We start from the raw sequence: 17,976 nt of genomic DNA, 5'->3' as shown, positions 1-17,976 counted from the left end.
ATTGCATTGATAAATTGCTCTGCTCAAGGCAACTGCCTTGAGGTTCCAAATCACAATCTGCGTTTAAGGGCTTCCAACAATAATTACCTCTGTGTAATGAGCAGCAGTCCTTAAAAGGGTCTGCCGTTTCCCCGCAATCTTTTACAGGGTGAGCAGAGCTGTATCCACTGATAACCCAGCTGCCGAGGAACTGAGCAGAGCCGGCTCCAAACTTCTCAGCTGTTGACAGGCTTGACTTGCTGAGAACACTGGTTAAATATAGCACACGCGAGCTCAGCTTCTCGACAAAGTCACTGCTCTGACAGTGCTGTGAAGGGAGCAGAAGACGAGAAACCTAATCTCAGAATCCAACACCTAGCAACAGTTGAAAAAACTTTTAAACAAAAGTCTGGGTGGGAGATATACAACAGCCTCCAATTTCTGCTGATCGGGATTTCAGGGAGAAGAAGCTGCTTTCCCCTTCTCTCTACCCAGTTTCCTGCATGACTTCAGCTATTGGCTAGTCCTAGGAAAGAAAGTGGGAAAAGCTTTTTCCTCTGTATTCTTTTGGGCTGGATAGTTTTCCAGAACTCCAGTCTCTCCTGGGCTGTGGGGCAAGCCACTGGGTTCTTCCAAGGATAAGCTACCTCCATAAAGGACGTACCTTTGGTTAGACGAGCTGCCAGTCAGGTAAGACCAAAATACACAGCTACCTACTGTCTTAAGAAATCTCTGTTTCCACAAGAAGAGAGCTCTCTCTGATTCTGTGTTGTCTGTTTCCTTTGATTCTCACTGTTCCACTATGTGATAACACGTTTAGGAATTATGACGATCACTGTGAATTCTTTTTAAAGAATCAGAAAGTCATCTCTTTCTCAGAATTATCCGATTGTTTTCTAAACACAAAGATTGTAATGATGCTTTAATAGCGATCAAAATATGTCTGCCAAGTTATCATTTTCTGGCAGGTAACAGAAATACGACAAAGGACAACTTCACAGTCCTTTCACAATGAGGATGGCTAACCAATGGGAGGGGTATTTTCTCCAGAGGCAAAATAACTTTCATATAATGAAACTAGCTGAGCAGCTTGTGTGGTAAATGAGAGGCAAGTCCTGCGTGGTGTTTGCGTTGCTGTGCTTTTGACTGGCTGGCTTCTCCTTTGCCGGATTCTCTGATTACACTGGTACACCTTGTGCTGGTTCTGACCTCGTTACATGACAGTCACCCCGAGTGCTTCTCACTAGGCACAAGATATGCCTGGTTTCAGATCACTGCTTTTGCAGTTGTTGAATAGTATTCAGGAGAATACTATTTTGTGTTTTTTTTAAAAAAGACACTGAGTAATTGCTTGTATATAGATGAGACAGATTCTGATTTTTAAAACTCGAATGTATTAGAAAAAATTCTTTCTTAAGTTGCACGTATGTGTGTATGAATGTGTTCACCATAGTGTGAAGGAAATCCTCCTTTTGTCTGTTGTATTGGCTCCCCTTCCATGAGTTTCTATGCTGTTTTATCAGAATTGCTTAGCATGATCAACATCACACTGAATCTGACAAAACTTACGGCTGCACATTGGTGACGTGGTTAGTATTGGTAACTCGTGTCTGTAGTTGGGTTGGATTTGTGTAAGAAGTTTGTTCCTCTAAGTGAACATGATAATTTGAAAAAATATTCTAAACTAAGGATAATTTCAAAGAAGATACAAATGCACATTTTAAAAGAAATTATTCGAGTCTATTTTGTCAACTTAAGTAATTTACCCCAAACCAGTTTTGAACAAATTGTTGACAAGAATGTATCAACTCTTTCAGTAAATGTTCCTATTTTAAGAAAAACGAATTAAAGCTTATATATCATATGCTCAGAAAAATGAAATAGTACATACATTTCAGTACATATTATATTTCATGATTCTGATTGCATGATTAGTTTACAAAGTAAATGCAGCTAATCACGTATAACGAATGTAACAGTGCAAAATGCACTCTGGTAAACTTGGTGTCAGAGAATGAAACTTCTGGTGCTTTAGTGGAGATGAAGTATCTTTGTCTTTAAAGAGTTTCAAAAAGTCTGAACTAAATGCTTTACATTTTTCTTGTTTTTATCTTAGGAAGGGTCACATTGTTGGCTTACAAACGTCTGTGTAAAGCCAAAATCTGCCATTCGTAGATTTCGGAGGCATGTAATTTCTTTTGGAGTTAGTGGAACAGTGTGAGGATAACTGAGTACAGCATTTGGCCCTGGGTGAAAGCATGTTTCCTGATGGATTGATTTCTGAGTATCGTTGTCTTCATGACTGTAAGTTTACCCTTGAGAATCAAAAATAGCTCAGGTTAGAGCACGTGCTTTCCTCCAGTTTATGAACTATCAGCGGTGCAGGTTGTGTTCTCTCGTTCACTCAGGCTCACGTCTGTGTTGTTTTGACCCTTGACCATAAGAGAGCCCATTGCCGTTTCTCCCACCACCTTAAGGTCTGTTCCCTTCATCCTTGGTCTGTATGATAACAGCGCTGTTCCCCTTCCACCCCTCGTTGCCATCCAGACCACCTTGCCCATAACCCTGGGGTTAATTTTCTTATGCTTGTCTCTCCTACTCCTCGCTTATCTTTTGCAACTAGTCGCTGCCAAACACCTAGGCTGGGTATTTTGAGAACCTTCCATCATCTGGCATGTACTTAACTTTTCCAGTCTCAGCTCCCACTACTCAACAACAAGTGTCCCTCTGCTTCAGATAGTTCAGATTTTGGGCCCTTCTCCAAACACCTACATACTGCATATTTCAATGCTCCACCTCTGCCCCTTTCATTCCCTCCTGCCTGGAACACTTTTCCTCCTCTCTCCTGTAGAGACTTTGTCCGCTGTTTAAAACCCAGATCAGTGGCTTCCACTTTCACAATGATTTCCCAGACCATACCATTTAGAAGTGATTCCTTCTTAGTTTGGGCTGTTTGGTGCTCTGTTAGAATTAGGGTCCTTTGGAGCAGGGTTTACTTCTTGAAATTCAGAACAAGTTTATGAAGGTGACCAGGTACAAAGCATTGTCCTAAGCATCCCTTGGCTCTGGAGTGGTTCGGCCCCATGTACCTTGTGGATGTTCTATGAACATTTTTGGCTCTGGATTTCTAATGGTGAGCATGTGAGAAAGTATAGGTAAGTATAAAATCAAGACAAGCAACTGTAAGTGTGGTTAATAGCTTTTTATTTCAAAAACTTCTCAAGGAAGGTCTTCATAGTTTTACCGAGTACAGAAAAATTACAAGTAATTGTGACTACGCTCATGTACTTGATTGTGGAGACGATGTACCTCTTGGGAATGAAATAGGAAGGCAGATATATAAAGACTATATATTTATACATGCATCTCCTGTGTATACACCTAGAGCTCTAAATACTATAACTCGTATACTTTTATCATCTTCTGCTACCAGATTCTATTTATAGTTACCTTTGGTACTATACATTTAAATCATGGTTCCTTCCATTTGTGGGTCATCATGGATTAAAATCTGGCCTTGAACATTAAAATATTTAAATATCATGATTATCCCTTTTTATTTTTCTGTAAATATTTAAAAAAGAGACATTTCTCAGTTTTATTTTAAATCACTCCTGAAACCTGTAGGCTTACTGTGTGAGATAAAGCATGAATCATGATTCTGAACTAATTTTTTTCCATGTTCACCAAAAGAAAAGAATTCTCTTTACATTTTAAGACAGCCAAGGAGGTTAAAATTACTCTTTTAAATGGATGTTCACCAAGAATCACTATGGGATTTTCTCAAAGAAACTTATGAAATATTTAATATATTCATTTAGCAATGATTTCCCAGTGGTTATAATTTTTACTTATTCTTTAGAAGTGACACTTTGTGGTAAAATACTCATTCTCAACTAATGCTAATTGTCTGTTTTGGAAGATGAGCATTTCTTCACAAAACAGTTGCCCTAAGAAATAAGATTTTACAGAGCTTGTTTAATTGACATCTTCACTAATTTGTCCCCTCTCTAACATGTGGGTTTTAAAACAGCAGCATCATGGGAAGTGAAGGGGTGAGCTTAGGCTGAGATCTATTTCAGCAGACAGGTTTAAGAGAAAAAAGGCTGGTAACAGCTTATTAGAAAAATAATATCTGAAAGCCCGCAACATACATTTGTTTATACATTAATTATTTTAAACATATGTAGCAGTAGAATGAAAGATAAGCTAATAAAATGCGTTTTGCTTCCTTATATCTGAGCTGGATGTGTCATTCAGATGGAGGAGGCAGGAAAGGCTAATTGCATAGGCAAGTCAGACGGCCTGAATTCAGGTTTCAGCTCACTATGACCCTGGGCAAGTTACTCTGTGCCTCAGCTTCCTCATCTCTAAAATGAGGGTAATAATACTAGCTTCCTCAGAGAGTTGTTCTGAAGATTAAACGAGTTGATAAAACTTACAGTTGCCCAATAGACTTTTCAATAATTTTATGCTATTCTTGCTTTATTAGTGCACTTTAAATATAGTTATCTGTTTAGCTTAATCTTTGTTGCACACAAAAATCTTAGATACAGACGGTTTGTAAAATCAGGTTCATAGATCATAGGAAAGACAGAAGAATGTATTGTTTAAATGTGGAATCTTGTCAGGGACATACTTTGCTGCTGTGTACTCCAAGCAGACATAGTTTGAGCTCCAGCCAATAATTTAGCATGGAATTTATGTTTCAATCCCTCCGTTATCACTCAGCAGTGTGCTGTCTTATAGAATTATTACTAAAAAGGCCAAGAAATCACCCACAGCATAGACTGTTCCATGGTTTCTATATTTGCACTTGGAGATAATGTGTGTTTATATGTAGTGCTTGGGTATCTCTTTTATAGCCGACTACGCTGGGAGACTTCCTCTTCCAAGGAGGGATATATTATTAAATTTATCATTCTTTATTTCTTCCCTTAGATGTTTTGTTTTGTTTTACTAACCTAGTAACAGATAAAAATGAAAAGACCAAAAAAGGTCATCTCACACGAGCTTCAGCCTCACCAAATACAAGTGAATTCTTGCTACTCATTGCCCTTAATCCTAGTCATTCCTCTTAAGCATGGCAAGAAAGTATATTCCAAGGCAAAAAAAGAGTGTTACCTCATAAAGATGTATGAGTATATTATGGGGTACTCACTATTCTGTATATTTAACTTAACAAAAATATATGAAGCACTCAAAAGTGGAGAAGTTTCTTAGTAACTTCTACTAGCTTATGCAGGGTACTCACAGTTTAGACCTGTCCATTTTGCTTTATTTTTCACAATTGAAAGGATAAGTTTCTAAAAGATAAGGCAAACTGAATTTCAGAATGATCATTCTCTAATGAAGACCTTGTTTTAGAAAGAAAGAAAGAAGAAAGGAGGGAAAGAAAAGAATTTTCCTGGCTTTATAGAATACATTATAAAGGTTCTAGGGCAAAAATATGGGAACCTCAGGAAAACATATTGGCTTATGTTCTTCTTTTTTCCTTAAATGGTAGTCCTACTCTTTAGCTAATCAGAGAAGAGAAAAGGCTGCAGGCAGAATACGACTTTCCCCATGGCAGTAGCTGAGGCAGTGTAATTTCAAAGGCTAGGCAGCGAGTTGTGTAAGAACTTAGAATAAGGAAAGTCCAGCATGAATTGGGCAGCTCCAGTTGGCTGTTGACCAGCTGATTGCAGAACTTGAGAAACTCCCAGGAAAGAGATGAAGAAACACGATATTAACCAGCGCTCCAGTCCCTGAGAGCTTTGTTTAAGCCACAGCAGCACTGAAAAGTCAAAAGAACGTTGGTGTTGCGTTTCCTTTTTGGGAAATGGTGTCAATGTGCATAATATTGTGTGATTTATGTGTTTCTGAGGTCTGTGAAAGACAGACTTTAAAAAGAATTTTTAAAGCTAATGCAGAATTTATCTCAAGTGGTCTGACTTTCATTGAACCCTTAAGGTTCAGGGATTTTTCTGTTTTTGCTTAAATGCTGTCACCTACCTCCTTCACCAAAACATAGATGAAAACAATTGTTGCTTCACTGGCCAAGGACTTTATATGTCTACACTTGAAAATAGTCTTTTTTTTTTTTTTTTTTTTTGCTTTTTCAGTAATTGTAATTGCAATCTTTCAATCTTTCCAAGTTACTTTGAAGAAGTGAATTATCTGCTGCTTATCTTTGTAAGGAAAAGGTGAAAGAAAGCCATGAAATGGGCATATCAGAGTTGGCCAAATGCATTCTTTAAAAAATGATTTGCTACAGATTTAAAGCCAAAAGGCAATTTGATTGAAAACAGTAGACTGCTGACATCACCAAGACAATCAAATTACTGCCAACTTGCCTTGTTTATATAAAAGATCTTTGCAAAAATAAGGTCCCCCCCGACACACACATGAGTCATAGGCGATACAGTAATAGGGATAAATGGACTTTATTTTTCTTTATATGTCTTTAATATACTTATGTCTTAAGTAACTCCTTTTAGGGCCTGCTTCTTTGACTGAGATACCACAGGAAAGGAAGAGGCATTGCTGAGTTCATAATGCTATTTCAGTGTGGCAGCCTAAGTACATGAGGAAATGACACCCCGGGCCTGTATTTGGAGCCTTGCAGTTACTGTGACGACAACACACACTAATGGAAAACAAAGATGGTCTGCTTGCCAGCACGAGCCAGGAAGAGTTTTGCCAGCTCAGATTTTTCCTAATTATTCTATAAGTCTTGAAATGTGACACTTGAGATATTCAAGGCTCTTTGTGTTTCATTAACTGTTTAGTGAGTGACGCATGCTTCACGGGCAGCCTGGAATTTGGACAAGGGAGGGGCCTTTACATATAAGCTTAACTTTCACATGCTCTCTTGATAGATCTCATCCTCTGGTTTGGACACCGCCAGACCAACTGCTTTGGTCACAGCCTGTTGTTTGGTCCTTAAGGAAGGCAGCTGCTTTGGTAGAATTCACTCCTCGGGGGCCCCTCAACTTTGGTGACAAATCCCCACCTTCCATCTTCTGTTCATTCCATAGATCGTTGCCCAGCATGCCAGGTGTTCCTACTAATGACTGGGACATCTGAATCCCAATTCTTATATAGTGATATAATAGATAATATAATGATAATAACAGCTACATATAATATAGATTATCTGCTTAATGTATGTATTATAGAGCTGTGCATAATTATTTAGTATATATACATGATGCCAGTAATAGCATATACTGGAGATTTTTCTGTGCCAGGCACCTTGAATGATTTTATTTACTTCTCATAACAACCCGATGAGGCACTATTTTTATCTCTTGTTTTATGGATTAGAAAAATGAGGTTTATAGATGATAAGTAACTTGCTCAGTGGTAGATTTGAGATTCTAACCCAGGCAATTTGATCTTATTTAGCCCATATTTTCACCACTTTCTTGTAATGCAGGCAGTTGTTCAAGGAGGACCTCTACCTAGGTGACTGTGAGACGTTTTGGTGAAGGGTGTCGAATGTGACCCTGCAGTCTGAAAAGATTCACTAAGAGCAAAGAACAAAGAGATCTGGGGTCAAAAGGCCAATGGGGCTCTTCTCCAGGGTCCTGAAGTAGAGCCAGAAGTTGTAATGGCCTGCGGAGCTGGGCGACCCAGGAAGAGCTAGGCCTGGGGCCCTGGAACACAGAAGCTCTTCTTCCACAGTGGTGGATGGCACAGCGTGGTTCTTGGCTTCTACGCTGCTGAGATGATTCTCTGGAGAAGGAACACGTGGAGCGTTTGGATTTATGATCTGTTATGGGCGCTCTTGTAGCCAGATCCCTTGATGCCATTGGGGGTTTTGGTCTGTTGTTGCTCCTGTTGACAAGTTAGAACTCCCCCTCCTATTGTAAAGAAATGCTCTGCAGATCTCTGCCTTGGTCATGGGCATTCCGTTTGTTAAGTGGTTCAAGAGAGAATCCTGCAACATACTTATTCCAGCTGTTGGTAGCAATAAAGCTGGAAGAAGCCTTCGGTGGTGTGTGTAAGGTTGTTGGGGGAGGTACTGAGGAAGGGGACAGAAAGTCTCATTCTGTATAAGAGCCTTATTGACTCCCAATGACTTTGTTTAGGGAGTGAGTTGTCAGCCTAACAGCATGTTGTTCCTTCTGAAAAACAGAGCTGGCTGTAGTTTAAGGAAAATTACCTGATACTTTTCAGCCAGTGGTTTGCTACAGTGGAGCAATGGCGTGAGATATTTTATTATTCTATTTAATTCTTTTACCTTTATTCAAATCCGAGTCATCTCCAATGAGGCCAAAAATCTGACTCTCTGGATATAATTGGAATTTTTGAGTTTCTATTTACTTGTATGACACTTAACTTTTGTACTATCTGAAGTAAAAGGAGAGCAGTTCTAATACAATTTTGATGGAGCAGATAATGCTTTGCTTTTTCTTACGCCAGTGGCCATAAATACTCTACTTTTCCTGTGTATCAAATATCCCGGGTGGTAGGATTTAATATCCCAAGAAGGTGAATGTTTCACGTGAAATAAACACATAACAGAATGGATCTCTACCTTCTGAGAAATTCTATTCTATGAATTACGAACGGCATCTTGTCACAACTATGTAGCACACCCCAGCCCCGCTCCTACATGCTCACTACTGGTCAGCACACAGGACTTGTAGGCTACTTTCCTGACAGGCTAAACACCTTTCTGAAGCAAATACACTCTTTGCTCTGTGGCATAGACCTATTTAATCCAAAATAAAGGTCGTGATGTATTATATTTCATTAAGGCACTCTTTTTCATTCACATGATCTCTCCTGACTTCCTTACGACAAACAAACTAAGAATTTCCCTTTTGTCCTCCCTGTCTTTATGTAAAAAGGTGTAACAGTGTCAAAGGAGGGAAAGAATTAGTGTTCTATCCTTTGGAGACAAAGGGCTTCACTGGTTGGCTTCTGGAAGTATTCTTTTTCTCATTCAATTATTCTAAATTCCTCTTGGCACCCAAACCGCATGATAATTCAGACATTCTGTGAGACCTCCTAGTTCTCTTGGCATTGCCACAGCTGGTCTGACTTCCAGCAGGAATGGGGGCTCTGAGTCTCACACTGTCCATGACCACCCAGCTTTGGTCCTGGAGCCACCCATACCAAAGAGGGTGGAAACCTCTAGACTCTGAGCTCACTCGGGACCATCAGGTCATCTAGTCTGCGGTTCTCAACACTCCCTGTGTGTCAGAGTCACCTGGGATGCTTTGAAAATGCAGATATCCAGGCAATGCCCCAGAGGTTCTGATTCAAGCTGCCCTGAGTGCATACCCAAGTGTTGATCTATTTTGGAAGCTTTTATGTGATTTTAATGTGCATCCAGGGTTGAGAACCAGTTATCTAATACAATCTCTTCATTTTAAAGAAGAAGGTACCAGGATGAAGGAAGAGAGGTCGCTTGGTAGAAGTTACAATGTCCTCTGAGGCTGAATCTATTACCTTTTCTATCACATGATCATAATAAACAACAAAGTAGCCAATATTTAATGACTGCTTTCTATGTGTTAGGCACTAGCAAGGCAGAAGTGAGGCAAATACTCGTACACTCTACATGTACAGATAAGGAGGCTGAGGGAGCTGCCCAAGGCCCTCCAACAAGCAGGTGGCAGATCTGCGATTTGAGTGCAGGCAATTGGACTCCTCAGCTTGTGCTCTTAATCTCTTAATCACTTTGCTGTTCTGGAGCCAACTCTGAGAATGTAAGGTGTTGAGTGGCAGCTGCTCCCCTATTTCAGCATCAGGGGTCTTGTGGCAGCTGGCCTTGGTGCTCTGAGATCCCACTAGCTGGTTTGCTGCTTGGCTGGAGATGGGGTCCTTGCATTCTCTATTTTCCCAATAAGTGTGCCAACTGGAGACAACCCATTCTCTTAGAGACTGTTCCAAAGCGTTCCATTTTCCCCAGTGACTTTGTTTCTTTTATCCAGTCTTTCTTTTGTGGACCATTATAATATTTCCTGTCTTACTTTTGGGCACATATCTTTTTACCTTTAGGTGGAAATTCTAACCACAAACTCTACTCTCTCGTTCAGACCTTGACTTTTCCCCTAACCCTGTGAGTTTGGCTGTGTTCACCATTTTCCCTGGGATTTCCCCATCTCTGGACTTTCTTACTACCCCCTAACTTCTCATGACCTCAGCAACAACAGGAAGGGATTAATCACTTCACTTCTTCTATAGCAGCAGGTGCGTTAGAAACAAGCTGGTCTGTCCCATGGAAGTGACTGGCTGGGGGGTCAGCGTACTCCAAAGATCTCTTAAAGTATACATTTTTAGGTTGCATTATGGAATTAATTTTCTGATTGATTCTGTAAGTTTACATTTCTATAGAGAAGGCTTTTTTACACCTTGGGAAAAATCTATATACATTGTCTGGTTAAATGAACTTTACCAAGATGAAAATCACAAATGGCAAATACCTATAGCACAGATTTCTGTAAGCAATAGCAACTCAACAAAAAGTGAAAGATTATAATAAATATTCTATGATAAATATTTACATGTAAATTTAAAAAATGAACGTGATATATAGATTCAGGTATGACTTGGGACTTTTTTTAGAGCCGTGTTTCATAAAACAAGTGCTCAATAAGTTGAATCTGTTAAGTGTCATGGAATTGAGGAAGTAAACATTACTGAACAGCTTTGATCAGTAATTGGACTGAACATAATTTTTTTTATATAAACATAGGAATAACAATCACTGACCATGGGTGATTATTTCTCTGCTTCTCAGTATTCTCTAAACCTTTAATGACCACATATTGTTTTTATTACAAGTTAAAAATCAACAGACATCTTAAATGTTCATTAGAGCATCAGAGAGTAATGAATGCTTAACTGAGTGGAAGCTAGACTCTGTAGCTGTGATTAGCATGATATATGTATATTCCCAACAACAGACTAGAACTCTTACTTTAAATGCATAACTATTTTTCAAAAATTAATTAATTAATTTATTTTTGCTGTGTTGCGTCTTCGTTTCTGTGCGAGGGCTTTCTCTAGTTGTGGCAAGCGGCGGCCATTCTTCATCGCGGTGCGCGGGCCTCTCACTATCGCGGCCTCTCTTGTTGTGAATCACAGGCTCCAGACGCGCAGGCTCAGTAGTTGTGGCTCACGGGCCTAGTTGCTCTGCGGCACGTGGGATCTTCCCAGACCAGGGCTCGAACCCGTGTCCCCTGCATTGGCAGGCAGATTCTCAACCACTGCGCCGCCAGGGGAGCCCCAAATGCATAACTATTGACACAAGTCTAATTGCTCCTCATCTCTTCACTCATGTGCTGCAAAACTCATAAAAAAAACAACAACAAACAAACACAAAACAAAACACAACCAAGCTCTTATTTGGTTTACTAGCTGGAAATGCGCTTATCCTTGGAAATCTATTTTGGAGTTAGTTGCTCTCCTCCCCTACAAGTGGTAAAGCAACAGCTGCCATTTAATTAATGTTCTGCTGACAGCTCCAGCTGATGAATACCGTTGAAGTTCCCTATCAGCATCAATACTACCCACATTACCCCAGGAGGAAATATTGATTATAGTTGCTTGATTTTGCCTTATTTCACCGTAGCTTTCTTTCCTGCACTACTTCCTTCAAATTCCAATGAGGCTGTTATTTACATCACCATTCACATCTTCCAGGGAATAAGGTCCCGGTGGAACACATGTGTTCCTGGTGATGTATTGCAATGGAATCTCACCAAAATGAACACGTGAAGCACTGAGCTCAAATAGAGGAGAGGACTGGGGGAAAACCAGATGAAAGTGACTTGTGGTTTCTCAGAAAGTAAAGAATTTTGTCCTTTTGAGAGAGAGATTAGAGAAAAGAAAAAGAGCTCTTGTTTTTCCACATAGCATAAATGTATGGTTAAAACCCTGCAATCTGATTTATATCTGGATTATTATTTCAAGTTCTGTTCCCAGAACTTTCATAGGAGTTGAACTTCAACAGTACTATCATTACTCTTGTGTGACAATGAAAAAGATTTGAGCTGTGTGAACACAACCATTTCCAGAGTGAGATCCGTTCAATCCACTCATCCTGAAGAACGTATCTTAGGCTCCGTCAGGCAAGGCCCATGCACGTAGCTAACTGGCAACAGGTAGAACACAGGATCCAAATGGTGTGGCCTTAGATGACAAAGAGTGGTTCAAGCTAGTATCTGGCCTCTGAGGATCTAACATGAGGTTATGGGGTGTCCTGGAAGGCAGGTTGTGTTCTGACCCAGGCAGGGTGTCAGCGTTTGGGCAAGCCTGTCAGCAGGACCAGCGGGGAGAGCCGGGAGGTGGGATTCAGGGACAGAATAGTTCTGGAGGAGAAACAGTCCTAGAGACTCTGTAATGCAATGTCAAAACGACTGAGATGATACTAAATCCCAGAGTCCTGGGCTGGAGCTCTTTGTGTCCCTCCTGCTTCACATTTAGTTCGTCGTGTTCACCGACTCGCTAAATATTTATTGAGATTCATCTGTGTCAGGCACTGAGCTAGGGATTGGGTACAATAGTGAATATCATATTATCTCTAGTCTCTAACTGGGTTACAGGTAAAAACAATGGCAATTTCAATGTCATGTGACTAGTGAGTGAATGGGATTGTGGGAGCACTCACCTGGTTTTGGGTGGCGAGTGACTGATTCAGGAGATCAGAGATGGGGTGATAAAGCAACCCTTGCTGTGGGGAAAGGGGACCCTAGAGGCTGAAAACTAGGTAGGGCCTGACAAACAAGGTCTAAGGGAAGGCAGAGGAAATTAATGTGACTGAAAGGCTCAATGACTGATTTGTTGCAACAAGTCCATATAGCTTTATGAATGGTGGGGAACTCGTAAGTTGCATTCTTTTCTTATATGATAATTTTAAAGTTTTTAAAACATATGATAATGTTTTTATCATATATGATAATTTTATATGATAATTTTAATGTTTTTAAGAATAATGTGATGAAGAGGGTGCACTATATACATACATTTTCATCACACTTAAATCTGTCTTGGCCATTATGAGCCAACCAAATATGCAACTTGTGGGCTGGAAAATTCCTGACCCTCACCACCACCCACACTCTGAGCATTCTTTTAAAGCAGTGACCAGTCTTAATAGGAATTCTGTGGTGGTCCAGTGGTTAGGACTCTGCTCTCACTGCTGAGGGTGTGGGTTCAATTCCTGGTTGGAGAACTAAGATCCCGTGGCCAAAAAAAACAGCAGTGATCAGTCTTTTAGATATATTTCTAAAAGGGAGTGATGGATATTGCCTATAAAATTCTTTGCTTTAAGACTTTTACAAGTTTGTGCACTTTGAAAAATACTTACATATATTCAACACTTCACTTCAAGTGACTAAGTGCTTCTGGAGCAAGAAACTTATGTGAATAGCCAGGAAATTTTTGAAGTACCAGTTGGGAGCATTGCCTCACCACATAATAAAATGAATTTTGAAACAACACTCATTAAAATCACTTTTGATAGTGGTGTCAGAATCAGTTCACATCAGATGAGGAGATCAAAGGAAAATAGTCAGAACTCCAGAAACCTACATATGAGAGTTTTGTGTTAGAAAGGAGAGACACTTCAAATCAGAAAAGAAAATATGGAGTTTTCAGTCAATGGGGTTGAAAAAACTGGAAAAAAATGAAATGAAATCTCTATGTCACCACTTATACCAATACATACTAGATGCATCAGAAATTTAAGTGTAAAAATTGAAAGTGAAATACTTGAAAAATGTATACATATTGGTGGAGTGGGAAAGACCTTCCTACGCAAGGGAAAAAAGCAGTAAAACAAAAGACTAAAATATTTGACTCCATGAAAACAGAATGAAAACTTTTATACAGGGAAAAAAACCCACCTCATGAACAAAGTTAAAATGCAAACAGCAATCTGGGCAAAAATATTTGTGACAAAATAAATTAAAAACAAATATCCTTAACACAAAGAGCTCTTTTAAATGAATAAAGCAAGAGACACGACAATAGAAAAATGGACAAATGGCATAAATAAACAATTTGTAGTAAATGTGTGAAAAACTATGTAACCTCACTGATAATTAAAAGTTCAAATTTAAAGAAGACAGTAGGGGCTTCCCCGGTGGCACAGTGGTTAAGAATCCATCTGTCAATGCAGGGGACACGGGTTCGAGCCCTGGTCCAGGAAGATCCCACATGCTGTGGGGCAGCTAAGCCCGTGAGCCACAACTACTGAGCCTGCACTCTAGAGCCCGTGAGCCACAACTACTGAGCCCATGCGCCCAGAGCCTGTGCTCCGCAACAAGAGAAGCTACTGCAATGAGAAGCCCGCACACCGCAACAAAGAGTAGCCCCCACTCTCAGCAACTAGAGAAAATCTGCGTGCAGCAGCGAAGACCGGATGCATCCAAAAATTAAATAAATTAATAAATAAATAAATTTTAAAAATAAATAAAAAAGAACATAGTATTAATTCAACCAACGCATTGACACACAACAGAATCCAATACCTGTATGGTGAGGGTGTGATGAAGTGGTCGCTATGGAATGCTGGTGGGAAAATCAGCTAGGACGAGCTTCCTGAAAGGCAATTTGACAATATGTGGTAGAAATCTTAATAATCAGAAGAAAATCAGGCCACTTCCATTTTGAAAAAAAGCATTGTTTTCCTTTCCTCCTATTGTTCTCAAGTATTGCCTATTGACTTCTAAACGTTTGGCACACCTAGAGGCTCTTATTAAAAAGAAAAGTCCACATACTTCTTCCTCAGTAGCTTGATAGGATTTCCTAGGAGGGACCTTGCTTGATTAGAATTATGGAAACAAGGCTGCATAGTCCGTTCTGCCTAATCACTGAAGTGCCAGGAACATCTTGATGGCCGTGTATTTCCTGAGTAATGTTATTATCAGAACAGAAATTGATATCCAAAATGGACACATATACGACTGGATCACGAGGGTAGGGGAGCAGGGGCAGGTGGATAAAATGGGGCACTGGAGTCAGGAATCCTTGCTTCTGATCACTACTTCCTAAAACTGCTGAGGCTCATTAGGGTTATAGGGCTAAACTGATCCAGGAAAACGGTACCAAGGCTCAAATTTTGGGCGATCTGCTCAGTTCATGAATTATTCTGAAAAAATTGTTTTACCATAATATCTTTAGATACTGATGGATGCTAAGAGATGATTGACTCCAACCACTTTTTAGGAGGGATGAGGAAGCTGAGACCCAGAAAGTCTGTCTTTCTCGAAGTCGTATAGCTTATGAATTCAAATCTGTGAATTCATAGACAAGCCACAGCATCGTGCTGCATATCTTCCTGGAATCCAGAGCATTATCTGTCTTGGGTTATTTCCCAAGATACTTGTTGTTTAAAAGCTCATGGTTTCTCTGTCTCCTCCTGCCTCTGGCACTCCAGATGTTGGGCTTTTCGGGACACCAGCACCTCTCTCCTCATCAATTCTGTCTGTTATTCCAGGGGATGGAGGGAGGCCAGTTGGAGAGTGGTGTGTGGTGTGTGGTGTGCGTGCGTCCTGCAAGGGGTCTTGTGAGGGTGGTGCCTGGTGCCTGTGATGCTCAGCTGCTTCTCACTTGTCTGAGAGCAGGAACATTTTGTGAATGGGTAGGGAGCAGTGATGTGAGTGAAACCTCACCCAGACCTTGTGTGTTAACATTCTTGTGCTTTGTTCTGGACAAGGCCTTTCTTGGAAGAAGCCACTCCTGAAAGATTACCCAGAGTGTAGGTAGGCAGTAAGCATTTCACACACTCTTTTGTTGTTGGGTCCTGCAAGGAATGTGCTGAGATGAGAGTGGTGCTTTGTCACTTTGGTGGTCCTTCCAAGTGTTCTTTTTCGTACACTGGGCACAAGTGAATGAGTTCCCTTTACCTCTCTCAAACCCACAGATAAAGTGAGCCTATGCGTTATATGTAATTCTGTTAATTAGAATGTAAGTGTGAATAATAGCACAACTATGCCTAATTTCCAACTTCTATTTGGCGATTTGACTAACAATGCATTATTCAGTGAGTTCATCACCTTCTCCTTCTGTAGCCCTCCTTTCTTTAAACAGCCAAAATTAATACATTCTCATGTCTTTGCTTCTTTATCATCCCTTGTACCCTCCCTTCCATACTCACAGTGATGGTAGGGATTCTGTTTCCCCTTTCTCCCTCCCAACCTGAGTTCAGGCCCTGATATGTGTGAGTTTTGTCCCCTCCCTCACAGGAGGACCTTCTCTGTCAGGCTTCCTAATCAACTTTCCATGCTTTCCTGGGCTTATTCCTCATTCTTTCCTCTTTCCCTTCTTTTCAGAACCCTCTTTCTGTTATTTCTCCTGCTTCAGCCAGTCTTTGAACATCTTTCAACATGAATATACATGAAAGGTACATAAATCAAGACACTTTTATTAATGTTATGGAGAAAGTTGTTATTCATAAAGGATAATTTGCTGTCAGTAATTAACTTTCAACCTCAAGATTTATTTTCAATTCCCAGTCGTTCTCTGAGAAATACCCATCTTGGAGGAGGGAACTGCCATTTCTCCTAGATTGTTGTACAACAGAGCAGAGATTGAAGCATAAATTACCACTCTACATGGGAGGTCAGACTAGATGCTTGGGAACAAGGAGATGGTCTGACTTGACTCTCTTCTCAGTTTTTAATATTTGTTTTTCTATTCTGGAATTTGGTGATTTAAGCCGGAATAATGTCTACTCCATTAAGAGACTGGAAGAACATTGTGTAAGTACAGTGATTGTAAAGGGTGTTTAATATACCAGGAAAAGGTCAGAATTTGGTTATATAAAATCCTCAGCTAAATTCCAGAAATTTTTCATGAGTGCTTTATTTAAAAGGAGAGCTATAAAATGTGGATTTAAAATATGTATGTGGGATGGATTGGATACCATTTTCTCAAATATTCTTGGAAAGTTTCTGTATAACGATGGTGTGTAATTAATTTCTTTTACCCAACTTAGGTTCCTCACTAATAGTGGTTGATTTATTTGTTTAATTTGGTTCATATCAAACTGAAGGTTACAAATAACCTCCTTTGCTGTGTATGGTCTGGACCCAACTATAGAAGCTATTGTCTGTGTAATTTTCTACTTACAGCCCAATTAAACTGAAAGACAAATTAAGAATGATGACATCAGTAAGACCTGATCTATAAACTGTCATGTGAATATGACAATCATTAATGCATTAATGTTCATTTTAATATAACTATTATATCTATTGGCTATAGGAAGAAAATAAAGACAGAATAATAATAAAGTTTTTACTGAGTGCTCCCAACATACCAGAATCTATGCTACATGCTTAATGTGCATGGTATAAAAATAACTATTATTATTCCTGTTTTATAGATGTGCTGTTTTTTAAATTCTTGCTTAAGACATGGTCTGACTTCTTGTCATCTAAAATTTGGGCTTATCTGAAACTCACGTTTTAGGAAACAGGGTGCAAGCTCATGAAATACTTTTTCCCTCATGAATTTCCTAATATTTGGTAGTGTTGATTTGTATACAGAATTCACTATGAAATAAAAAAAAATTCCCATAAATATATTATCAGAGTCAAAAAAGTAAGCAATATTCAAAGCCATTTTAACTTGTTAAACCTCAGAAAAGATTTTTTATTATTTTAATACTATATTAATAGTTAATTTTAATATGTTATTAACATATTTTGTGTGATATAATAATAAAATAATATATTATATTATTAATATGTGCACGGTACTCCTATGTAGGGAATGGTGGCGTGGTGGACAAGACCCAGCCACCATAAATACAACAAGGACTGTAAGGTGATTCCAGGAGAGGAATTGAGTTAACTCTGAGCCACCCATTGTTTTATGTCAGATTCTCCTCGTTATTAGTTCAGGTTATAAAATAAAATTTTCTTTTTTTTTTAACTTTAATTTTATTTATTTTTTTATGCAGCAGGTTCTTATTAGTTATCCATTTTATCCATAATAGTGTATACATATCAATCCCAATCTCCCAATTTATCACATCACCACCCCCCA

At 39.4% G+C, this 17,976-nt stretch overlaps 1 protein-coding gene across 2 annotated transcripts in view; it reads left to right on the top strand.

Moving 5' to 3' along the window:
• Positions 1-244: 244 nt before the first annotated feature.
• The window catches only part of FILIP1 (filamin A interacting protein 1), a gene marked incomplete at its 3' end in the record, with an annotated part of 194,184 nt that continues 176,452 nt past the window's right edge, over positions 245-17,976 (top strand). The window contains exons 1-2 of one of the 2 annotated variants that reach the window (XM_079938857.1): positions 245-669; positions 2,096-2,283. In XM_079938857.1, the coding sequence (XP_079794983.1) occupies positions 2,278-2,283 (6 nt within the window). In that variant the 5' untranslated portion in view covers positions 245-669; positions 2,096-2,277. The remainder of the gene's footprint in view (positions 670-2,095; positions 2,284-17,976) is intronic. The other variant, XM_079938858.1, reaches the window with a different exon arrangement.

The sequence above is a fragment of the Stenella coeruleoalba genome (genome assembly GCF_951394435.1).
Source record: "Stenella coeruleoalba genome assembly, chromosome: 12".
NCBI lineage: Eukaryota > Metazoa > Chordata > Mammalia > Artiodactyla > Delphinidae > Stenella > Stenella coeruleoalba.
This window is presented reverse-complemented; position numbering and strand designations above follow the sequence as displayed.